Genomic DNA, 12,241 nt, shown 5'->3' on the forward strand with positions numbered 1-12,241 from the left:
TGGCTCTTCGACAGACCTCCTCCTGATGGACTGGAACCTGCACCCCCCCCGCCCCATCGTCTAGAGACCCTTATGGATGAGTAGTCGCGCTTAACAAACGCCTGATTGATTGATTGATTGAGTTTATGTTCAATGCCGATGCAGAGGTTTTTTGTGGGGGCCCTAGCTCTGTCAGTCACCAGGTGGAGTCCCAAATTGAGGTGCTCTTCCTGAAGATCCCTGTGAGATGGTGGGTTCTGCTGATCTAATCCGTCCAGATTTTCGCTTTTTGATCATCTTGTTTTTGATTTTTTACTGTGTGGGAGTCTCACAACCTGTGACTCACTCACAGTAAGCTCATGGTAATTCGACTGCGTGCGCTTAACGCTAGAGTCCAACTTTCAAGATAAGGCCAGTGCAATGCAGCAAGAGACACTTGACTGTTTACACCTGTGTGAGAGCTGTGTTTGGAAGACTCCTTTTGTGCGCAGCCCAGTAACTGGTCACAGGTAGCCTGCCACAAGGGGAACTCTGCAGAATTGGGTATTGACCTGGGGTAGGCCTCAATGTTAGTGTTCACTCGAAGGGAAAGTCAGTGTGGTTTACTGTCCTGCCTGCAGCGACACTCCATTATACACCTATGGGGAGGGCTGCCTTGGAATGCAGCCTCATTTCCCTTTGGCCTACACAGACATATTAAATTAGGGCATAACCTGTATGGAAAATCAATTCTGCAAGTTCCAAAAACATATCTATACAGCTTATTGGTCATCCAGGAATGTCATATTTCTCTGGCTCTTCAAGGGGCTCCCTTTGAAGATTTGCTGGGAAAGATCCTGGCAGTGATGTCAGCGAGGGGTGGAGCTGTGGCCAAGAGTAGATGTGGCAAGTGACTCCTGGGTGACTATTTTGAACTATCCCAGTAGGCTGTACAGGTAGGTTGGGATGGAGAGGTGAGGCATCCCAGGATGGACCAGATGTGCCTCACTACTGGGCCCTCCTGCCCCCAATTAAAAGGTCTTACGCAGGGGGGAAGAGCTCTCTCTTGATTGTGTTTTTATGCTGGACACGGAGACTGGAGGCAGCAGCCATGGACAACTGGAAGAAAGAATCCCTGATGCCCTCCGGACTAAGGACTCTAACTTCTGTTGACTCCAGAACCAGTGGGGCTCTCTCCCCAGGATCAGGGAAGCTGGGCCCCTTAGACCCCTAAGGAGTAGTTTGGAGAAAACTGGTCTTCTGCGCGAAGTAGGAGTGAGGCCCACAGAAAGCTAAGAAGAAAAGCAGGCGCAGCGAACCAGTGAAACAAGCTTCTTGCCATTTTGTCACCTTTCAGGCTAAGAGGCCTAAAGAAAGTGTTCCAGGTGGTTAGGGCTCATTATCAGGAGCAAAACGAGACCAAGATCATGCAAAACAGCCCAATGGACCCAAGATATCAGAACGAGAAGGACTTTGACCGTTAACCCCCAGTCAGATCCTGAGCACGTGGAGCTCTGCAGTCTGATTTTCAAACCTCCCCGGGGTGGGGTAGGACCCTGGGGTCACTCTAGGAGAAGTCCTTTCATTTTTATGCAGGTAGGGCGCAAACGTGGTGCACCCTCCCCATCATTCAATGGCCTGGGGACCTCATTCCCCAGGCCAATTTCATGAGTGGGGTGCCCGGCACCCCAACTTTGGCCCCGGATCTGGGCTAATATTGTTTATTTAGATTTGGTTGTCCCAGGCACATGAGTGTTATAATGTATCATTATCTTACTAAGCCGTTGGCTGGTGTGTGTGTTTCTGCATAAGTTGCAGGGGAGCCAAGGTTTTAGTGCTTTCAAGGTGGCGTGAGTATCGAAGAATGAGATCTTGCATGTGTTGTGATACAAGCGCCATTATTGTCATAAGAACAGCACCTGTAACCTGAAACGTAATCAAGGAAAAGTATTCGAAACACGCAGCCGCAATCTTTAGGACAAGGAAGTGATTGCAGGTTTTAGCGCCCTAGTTCTTTTTTTTCAGATCGACATCACAGAGGTAGTACGGTAGCAATTTCCCTGGGAGCGGCAGTCTACTGATTGGTTGCTATCGTTTGATGAAAACACATACATGCCATGCTGAGCAGCATTGTGAGAGCCGAGCATACAGTGGCTTTGAAGAAGTGATTGAAGACTCAATGGCAGTAGTTGGATAGCGTGCAGTTTTTTCAGCGCAATGGACTGTGAGTGGTACATTTGAGTATTGGCAGAGTTAGCAACTTGTATTGAGGGTGAGGTGCATATAAACAAAAGTGATCTCCATTGATCAGAAAAACATTTTCAAAATGGAGGAGAGTCCCACATTAGTGCATGCAGGTGCTGTATAGCTGTGGAAAAGTACACCTTTATGACATTCAACAGAGCTCCTAAAGAACGGTGAAATGTCTCTATCTTTCAAAGCTTTGAGTGTAATTTCGGGTGAGAGGTCGCTCACTGGGGACTTTGGGTGCTATTGGAGAATATTTGACAATGCCATTCTGAATTTGCTGCTTAAGTGTATTTATCAATGCTATTCAGAATTTGCGGTCTGTGTATATTTTTCTATAAGATGCTGTATATCCTGACCGACTATATTTTTCAATGTTGTGTTGAATTTTCTATGCCATGCTGAATTTTAGAAATGTTTTTCTGAAGTTGTATGCTAGAGTCTTATGTGTAGTGGTGAGTGTAGTGTTGAGTAATGTCATGATGAGTATGTGGGTGGAGAGTGTAGTGTCATGATGAGTATTCGAAGGCGAGTATTACTTTTTGTTGTATGCAGAAGTATGCATAAGTAGGAGGGAGTGACTATGTACCCCTGGTCCTGCTAGGTGTACGAAGTAGGGTAATATGCCTTTTAGCCTGTGTTATGCAGTATACGGTGGGTGTTGTGTGTTGCACCCTAATGTTGCAAGTGTTCTTCCTAAGGGGTTGAAGAGAAGATGTAGGGCCATGTGTGTTGAACCCTATGTTGCATTGAGTCTGCATGTGGTATGCAGTATAAGAAGGGTGTGTGGTGTGTTGCATCCTAATATTGTAAGTATCCTAAATAAGGGGTTAAGGATTAACTGTGTGCAGTAGAGGACATTAGTAGTTCCCCGGTCCTGCAGTGCATTTATCTGTGTTGATGATTTAGGAGTTTGAATATTTATAGGACTGATTGATAGTTTATTTCTATCGTACGTCCATTTGTATTTGCAATTGTTTAAGGGGAAGAGATGTGTTGTAACCTGTGTTGTTACAATGCATCCTCTCCACAGTTTCCCAGTTCTTTGCTGCTTAGCCAGTGAGTATGTGATATAATGGAATGCTGATGAGTGCCTGATTGGTAAGAATGTCAGTTGGAGAGAGTGGGCTGAGCAGTGAAGATGCTTCTTCCTGGTGGGGCTATGTAAAGTTAACCTGTAACTAAGAGACCGTCTTCAATAAATCTACGTCTTCTAAACTATGTGACCTGGCTACTTGACATTTTTTATTTACAGCACCTACCTTTTTAATAAGCTTCTAAATACAAAAAAAAGTTGCTGATGTCTTGTGATTGGTTTTGCTTTCAAGGCCTGAATGGATTTATTAAGCCGTGCAGAATTAGTACCAAGTAGCTACTGCAGCAGGATACTGTGAGCATTTCTATGTAAAGTTTCTGTTTTTCTATGTGCCTCCCCTGATTTCCAGTCTCTACCCATAACACAACACTGTTTCAACTGCAAACATTCTCGTTCCATCTGTATTTCCTGAAGTCTGGATTCCTAAAATGAGTGACCTCAGTTTGCTCCTATAAATACCTGCCACATTCTTGAGCCAATAAACAATAAATCACAGTTTTGTGTTGGTGCTTTATTAGCGATTATCTTGCCAACAATTTGTGTAAATAAAAGTAATCGATAATGAATATTCAAAATCAACTGTAAGATACATTTCTTCAGATCAACATGATCAACAAATGCTTCTTGGGAGACAAAAAAAGACTGTTGTGTGCAATTCGGCTGCCAGCCAAGTTCTCATTGGATCTTCCCTTATTTTACAGTCTTAATCGTCCAATGCTGGAGGCCAGTCAACATCCACAGACTACGGAGGGAAGGGGGAAAAAAATCAAGATTGCTATCATTTGATGATACACTAAAACAAACGCAAACAGCCAATCATTATACAAGATGTTGTGCTTTAATTCCTACATTTGAATAAATTTTTATTTTTGTTTTTACAGTTTGCAATATGTTAAGACTTTCAGTGACTTTATTGTGTGAAAGACATCAGTCAAGTGAGTACAAAGAATGGAAATAATAAAAAAACATATACCAAGATTTTGACAAACTTCAAACATAGAGAGAATCATCTTTGTAGAATGAGTTGGTGACATTAAAGAAAAGGCATTACATTTTTGAAGTTCCACAAAGAGATATGACATGAGCTGTACCAAGAACAATCCAGGGTTAATGACCACTTAGAAGATACATATCAATCATCAGTTAGTTGAAAACTTAAATTTCCCATATGTGTGAAGAACTCTTTGACTGAAGGTCGTTCTCTGCATCTGTCTGGGCAAAAATCACCTTTGTCTCCATGATACTTCATTAAAACTTTTCATTAATGGATAATGGTTCTCCAATTACAGTGACATACAGTAGATGGGTGTAGAGTGCTGGGGCATAGAGCAGAGTGGCACAGAGTAGAGCACATTGGCATAGAGTGCAGTGCACAGAGCGAAGTGTTGCAAAGAGGAGTGGAGCTGTGCAGAGTAGAGTGGAGTGATCTAGACTGGAGAGGTGTAGAGTGCATTGGCGAGGAGAGCAGTGGTGAGGAGTAGAGTGTACTGGCACAGAGTAGAGGGGTACAGAGTAGAATAGAGAGGCATAGAATGCAGTGGCACAAAGTGCCATGGTGTGGAGTGGTGCAGAGTAGAGTGTGGCGTAAAGTGGAGTATGGATGGTGTGGTAGGGGAATATGCATGGTGTGGTAGGGCCCTGCCATTCCAGACACATTTAATTTGAAGTGTCTATTACGTTTGCATAAACATACAGTTTTACTAACAAAGCTATACAGCACACAAATAATAATGTGCGGAAGCTACATTATCTAGTGAATTGATTTGTTTTAATCATATTACAGTATTTGTTTCCAGCACACTTCAAAATTAACAAAACATGTGCTTAAATTGTCCTTTCGTAATTCTGATATATTCAGAAATACTTGCACAGTTCATGTAAATGTTTATGTGTGCTAGAAAACTCTATCCTATCCCCAGTATCCAGAGACATTGTCACATAAATCCTCTTACTTTGAAGTCAGAGAGAGAAAAGTAAACACCAAGCTCCCTTGAAAGACAGAGTCTGACATTTGACCTCTGTTTTTGAACGCACAGCAAATGTGACAAGATAAGAACAAGATTTACAGGCCTGTTTATAGAAAGGAGCACAAGGAGAGGTAGTGTGCTTTACTCCTTAGGAGAGACAAACTCACCCTGGACTGCCTAAAACAGCGAAAGTTAGCAAATTAGAAAGCCAGAAAATGAGAGTTACAAACCACAAAGCCAATGGTGAGCAACGGGCAGAATGCATTCCCAGGGAAGCTTTCTGAATGTCCCTAAAATGTCTTTAGCAAACTTGACAGCTGTGCTGTCTGGTAGGCTTCTACCGAAAACACGTTCAGTAAGGCCAGTGCAAGTACTGTCTCTATTAATGAAGCCTAGTATTTTTAGATGAATGACCTGCTGTAAAGATGGTAAACAATTTTAACAGAGTTAGAAGTCCAAGAGGTAAATGGTAAGACTAGTATATTTATGAAGTTCAGGTCTGGGCAACACAAACAACACAGGTGACCGACTTTAAGAGTTACATTTGAGAGCTATTTATCAAAAAAAGGTTTACAAACATGGAATTAAAGGTAATTTGAGCAGATGTGATAACAGATCACATTATGTTGGTTTACTGTACTTAAAATACAAGGCGGAGAAGATCCTTTTAAACCGTGTTTTTTCAACATTCAAAATCAGAGACTGTTGAAAAGTTTCTGGAATTAGGTATATCAAATTTTCAACAAAGAATAACAACCAGCTAGTTGGCACAATACTTCAACTAAACAAAACAACAAATGTGAAGAGCCAGGGAGACAGCAGCAGCTATACATAGCTTACAGTGACAGAAAAGTATTCCTTCCACACTGCTCGGTCGGAAGGTGCCTTCTCATTTTCGAACAACCATCTACAAACCAAAATAATTACACAGTGCTGAAATGTTAGGCTGGACTTTAAGGATTTAGTCAAACCAGGAGATACAGTTAACTAAAAACAAATTAGGCAGACGCCACACCAACACAAATACAAACCCAGGTACAGCACAAGCTGCTGCTTTGAATTTTCCTGACACACAGGCAACAGGGCACAGTAGGATCAGCATCAGTACAAGCGTCGCAAAAACAAACAGGGAAAGAACCTAAAAGCATTATACATTAACCAGTACACCAAAACACTTAGATATTTATATTTTCCCTGATTGGTCCTTTCATGTTCATGTTAGTCAATAGTTCTGAGCTACATCTCTAGGGAAATAAATAGCCTTTTGGGAAAATGAGATAATTGTGGTCAAACACTTACACACACCCAAACATCACCATCATCAACAAACATTACAACACAACTGAACAACGGTAGGAAAATGCCACAGAAGATAACACTACACTACAACACAACACAAACAAAACAACATGCCCACAAAATAACACAAAAACATACCAGTACAACACAATAAAAAGGCAGCAAGAAATACACATAACAAAACTGACCACCACCACAACACAATGGCACAAAACACCAACAACGCAACAGAACAATATAGCACACCTCAGCACAATATGACGCATTACACCAGCACATCATAACATCATCACAGAAACCACTAAACAACAAAGAACACACACCACAACCAAACAATAACACAACTTGGCAACACAAGAACCAAAATACAACACAGTAAAATTCCAACAAAACTATACAACACAAAAAACCAACAAAGATCATATCACAACAAGAAATGGTTAAATGCACGTAGTCCTGGTTCTGCATCGTAGGAACCTTCATTCAAATCATGAATGTTAGACTAATTCACTATTGCATGCGTGGATGCCAGAAAATGTCCTTTCAATAACTATATATATATATCAATAGAGGGGTGTAAAGTCCAGCATGTCCAGATGTTGTGAAACACCACCAAAAAGCCTATTTCAGGCACGACTTTCCAAATGTTAGCCAGTATGTAGTACTACAAAACGCTTCTCAAACTACATTGCAGCCCTACAACACAAAATGGTATAAGGAATGGTGTAGCCTAGTAAGCCTACATTATAAGAATTAAAAATCCCCCTTCACATTTAAGGCTTCAGAGGCTTCTACTACTTGGGATTCTTTCTACCGGCAGCTGCCTCACAGTCTCAGCTCATTTTGTAGCAAATAGTGGAGCTTGGTAAATAATTTCAGGTTTATTTATACCCCAAGCCCAAATATCAAGTCTGAGTGGATAGAGAGTAATTTACTATTTGCACATCTTGCAAGCTCTGTGATCAGGGTGCTCAGACAATGGTGGCGCCACTACATAGAGTGGTCAGTTGAAGTTAGTTTGGCACCATCTGTGGAAACAGATGTTACATGGGAATCAGTTTATTCGACTAGAACTACAGTGTGACACCTCAATGAAGAAGCCACTCATAACACTATTTATCCCAAAGTCCCTGATGCGCCGCCATGTTATAGCAAAGACATTTTACATCTGGTACTTCAGGCAACTTTTTGTGATGAGGTTCGCAGATGTTACCGCATTAAGGGATCAGCAAAATGGGAACAGTGCACAATTGAAGAACAAACTAATTCCTTGACTGAACACTAAATTGGTGAGTAACAGAGTGATTTATGTTGATGTCACTATGGTAAGATGTGTTGGCTGGGTGAGTAAATTGGTCAACACTGTGAAAGGTGATTGTTTGGTGTTCAACCCCACAAAGCCTAAGAAGTTGGGACTTTTATGGGACCAAAACAATCTTGGTCTTTGCCATGCCTCAAATATGTAGGTTGTTGTCCTGGGCTATTTCCCCATAAAAAACCCTGCTAGCCTCTTTTGAATTAATATTGAGGTTAAGTATATGTCTGTTCTGTCCTACAGTTTTCCGCTCTTAAATATTTAGAGGAGCTTGACTATCTCCAGTCTCCAGTCAATTGTGTAAGAGAACCACTAAAGAAGAGCCAAATCAATTGTGAGATTATGATCCCGGTAATGAGTTAACAGATGAAGACCAAGAATACTTAAAAGACAGTGTTATTATAGTCAACGTTTGGGTATTATGATACTAAGATCACTTTATGGAATATGTCGGGTCTGCTGTCTAAATATGATAATAAAAAACAAGTAAATCTCATCCAATAATAACAGAGCAAGTTGCTGCATTGCATTACTATGCCCTGGGAAAGTGTTCCACGGGTGGAGCAAGGGTGTTCCTACACATCCACCAATGGATTTTGGAGCAGACACAGATTTAATAAGACTGGTAAACCTGGCAATCTCTCAGAATGCTATGCCTTCCCAGGGTAGGAGCAAGAAGGAGAAATATATTTACATATCCTTGTTGTTTCATCTTTCTAAGTGTGTTGCATTCTGCAGCGCTCTTAGAAAGCGAAAAATGCCTCTAAGAATTGTTTTTGTGCAGGAAGGTACCCCTTCACCTCACTGTACACCACTAAGCAACACTTCAGCCTATGATGCGCCACTCCTAGAGATGTTGCTCCTTTCTGACACTCCACTCTACGCTATTCCACTCTTTCACCACTTCACTGCACACCACTCCACTGTACACCACTCTCCTTTACGCACTCCACTGTATGGATTTCCACTCAACGCTATTCCACTCTATGCCACTCCACCAGTGCTTAATTTGTAAAATATGAAGTGCAGGTGCTGAAATGTTTGTAGGAGGCCTCACCTACTTTTCGCTGGCTCCACCCACTCCCTCCACTGGCTCCACCCACTTACATCGCATTATCAAAAAGCCTGCAACCTTGAGTTTTACTTCAAAGGACTCAAAATCAGCCTCAGAACCTTGCCACCCAAAAGAACATACGTCAAAATCATCTAACATTCTCCTAGAAAACAGAGTTGATTTCTCAAAGCACTTCATTTAATATTTCTCATGGACAGCCAAATGTTCTCCACAGAAAATAACATCCATGGTGACTTGAGCACTAAGAGGGAAAAGAAAAACAAAAGTGTTCCTGTAACATCAATATTAATGTAAAGAAATTAAACTTTCATTGACTCACTAACACCCACCTGCCACAAAGCCAGAAAAACACTAGAGTCATCTTTGTCCCTTTCATCTAACTTTTGCACAGACCATCAAGGTCAACGGCCCTATCATCGCCTCTACCCTTTCAATATAAAACAAGTGAACCCATATCACACTATCCAAAAATGTCAAAAGAAGATCCTGAAAAAATAAGCCAAAAAGTTCTAGGGGCCCACCTCAGCCATACACTGGAAAACATTGAACACATCACTGACGTCACCTCCCATGTAAAAGAATATATCACAAAAATCTAACCACACTCAAATGAAAGCACCCCAATAGCCATCAAAAACATCTTTGAAAGGCAAGCAATGCAAGCTTTTGAGACAAATCAAACAAACAAATTACAACCTAGGAAAAAGAAGCATCAGAGGTGCACCGAAAGAACAAATTAATATTGACACTCCTTCTGGTGGATACTCTAACTGCAGAATCCTCACATTAAAATATACCCCGGGCACCACAATAGGTCCAGAGAAATGTGTAGCATTTCTGAGGCACACTGTTATGTTGCTATGTGGCTCCACTTTGTCACTCTACTGCCCCGGATATGATATAGTGGAGTTATGCTTGCCTTCAGTGATGCATTCCCGGGCCCGCACACTCTCCTTATGTTTTCTCCTTGCCCTGCATCTCTTATCTGGGTGGGAGGAGGGGGGGGGGAGGGGGTTGGGGCAGCCTGCCCATGGGTATGCCCCCCAAGTTACTTCCTGGTTGGGGTGGGCTTTCTGGAGGGCATTTATAAGAGTAAGCCCACATGGCTTCCTCCTTTTTGGAGCTTTGGTGGTCTCTGGTTCAAGTATGCCTCTACCCAAATATAAATTCGGGAGACAAAAGATTACGTACTACAAAGATCAAAACATGTTTACTATTGAGCTGTCTGTGCATGAAAGTCAGGAAATCTATTTCCTAACGCTCGAATATCTACATTGAAGGTATTAAGTGCCAACCCAAGAAAGGACCCCATGTGCTTCGATTTCATGGTGTTGTGGAGGATATCCTTCCTTTGAACACGGTTTTCCAGCTGGACATGTTTACTTGCTAGTGGGCTGTTAATGCTGCATGCGGTGGAAGCAGTTTCAGTATCTTTCATCCTACGTTTTTGTTCGGCAATGTCAGTGCACGTTACCCTATGAGAGTTTTTAATTAAGTGAGTATTCAAGATGTGATTCATGAACGTAAATCTTGTAGAATGATCTGTAAACTTCCTGTAGCTAATAGTGCAATAGTAAACCAGCTTCAAACCCACATATCAAAAACTACTCCAAAGTATAATCAATGGTTCAGACCTTGCTGCAGCGCACAGGCAACCACTGTCCAGTTAGTCAGGAATCCGTTTGCCTTGGCTACATCTACCATTGCCTACAGTGGTTTAACTCCTTCCTTACCAGTACACAATATGTAAATTTAAGAACACCAGGTGCCTGTTTTTTCCATCCCAAGAGGCTCTCTCCTCCCCCAGGCTCCTTCTGGTCCTGAGTTAGCTAGATTATCGCCATGCAGCCTGCTTACAAAATAACATAATGAAACAATCTTATTCTAATAATACTCATCACTGTTGTCAGCAAGCAATACCAATCATCTGGAATCTTTCCTGCTTTTATACAATCTTGAAAGTCAGATGCTGACTTTAAATTCACCCTGACAGAGTGTGTCCTCCTCATTAATGCCGTTAGTTCTAATAAGTTAGAGTAGACTGACTTATACTGCGCAACTAGAGCAAACTTTCGGGGGGCGGGCTACAAATTTTTTGGGGAGGGGGGGCTGATTCTTCCAGCAATATACAGTGGGGAGATGCTGGGGCTCTAAGATGGGGTGAAAACACAACAAAGCCTCGTTAGCGAGTAAATGGTCTTTTAACCCCTTCGCTGCGGCGGCTACTCCACTGCAACGCTGAGGGGGCGGGGGGCTGCGCGGCACGCCCATGCTGGTTACGGAACCGCTCCGTCACCAGCGGCGGTCGCGCTATGCTCATGACGGAGCAGTTCCGTCACGGCCCCGCCCGCTTAATGGAATGCTCAGCACAGGTGCGGAATCCGCTCCGCGCAGGCGTGCCGAGCGGGCCGTGACGGAACCGCTCCCTCATCAGCACAGCGCGACTGCGGCTGGTGACGGAGCGGTTCCGTCACCAGCAGGGGAGGGGTTAAAGACCTGTGAAGTACTCGGTGCGGCTGTGTGTGTGCCCGGGAAGCTGTCTCAGCCGGGCTGAAACACACAACGGGGGAGGGGGGCAATGGGCGTTGTGCGCCTGACATGAAGCAACCCAGAGAAATGCAACTGCAGGCAGGCATTTGCCCTGCATGCACCCCCACCGTATAAAATTATGGGTCTGTGTGTTTTGTCTGATGGATTCCGAGTGGTGGAGGGTGGCAAGGTCTTGCTCAAGAGACCGGTTGCTTCAGATCAGGACAGTTTGGGTGAGTGGGATAAACTACCAGGGAAAGTTTCCCCCAAACAGAGATCCCTGCACTGCAGGAGCAGGAAAGCTGGACCTCGTGGTACACCGCAGGACTTTGCCAAGTTTTGCCACAATAAAACCACGGTGCTGTCAGGCCTGGGCAGTCTGGAGCAATAGTGGCACATCAGAGAAAGATGCGTGCACATACCACACTGGCTCCCAAAAGGCCCCTTCAACACCGGCACGCAACAAACCTGCAGTAAAAGCATGAATGCAACAGCGAAAGCATTAAAATTATTTCAGTCTGTGGGAGTCAGTACTAGCAGAGCATGTTTTGCGTCAGTGAAGTCCTTGTTTAGGAAGGAAGATGGAAATTGGATGTCACTTGGCCGCCTGTCATTCCGAGTGAAAGGCTTCCCGGAAGTCCTACTCGGCCGCTGTCTGGGCGCTGGTAATTAGTCCGCCATCAGCAGATAATTGGCCCTCGTGATGTGTGCTACTTCGAGTACCCAAGGCATAGTCAATATGTCTATGGAATAAC

The 12,241-nt window shown here is 43.2% G+C and overlaps 1 protein-coding gene across 3 annotated transcripts in view; it reads right to left on the reverse strand.

The window, feature by feature from the left end:
- Positions 1-3,520: 3,520 nt before the first annotated feature.
- The window catches only part of PUS10 (pseudouridine synthase 10), a 342,171-nt gene continuing 333,450 nt past the window's right edge, over positions 3,521-12,241 (reverse strand). For 2 of the 3 annotated variants that reach the window (XM_086951845.1, XM_086951847.1), the window contains one exon: positions 3,792-4,043. In XM_086951845.1, coding sequence (XP_086807971.1) covers positions 4,005-4,043 — 39 coding nt within the window. In that variant the 3' untranslated portion in view covers positions 3,792-4,004. Of the gene's footprint in view, positions 4,044-12,241 lie in introns of all 3 variants that reach the window. The other variant, XM_086951846.1, reaches the window with a different exon arrangement.

Source organism: Lissotriton vulgaris, unplaced genomic scaffold (genome assembly GCF_964263255.1).
Source record: "Lissotriton vulgaris unplaced genomic scaffold, aLisVul1.2 SCAFFOLD_1047, whole genome shotgun sequence".
NCBI lineage: Eukaryota > Metazoa > Chordata > Amphibia > Caudata > Salamandridae > Lissotriton > Lissotriton vulgaris.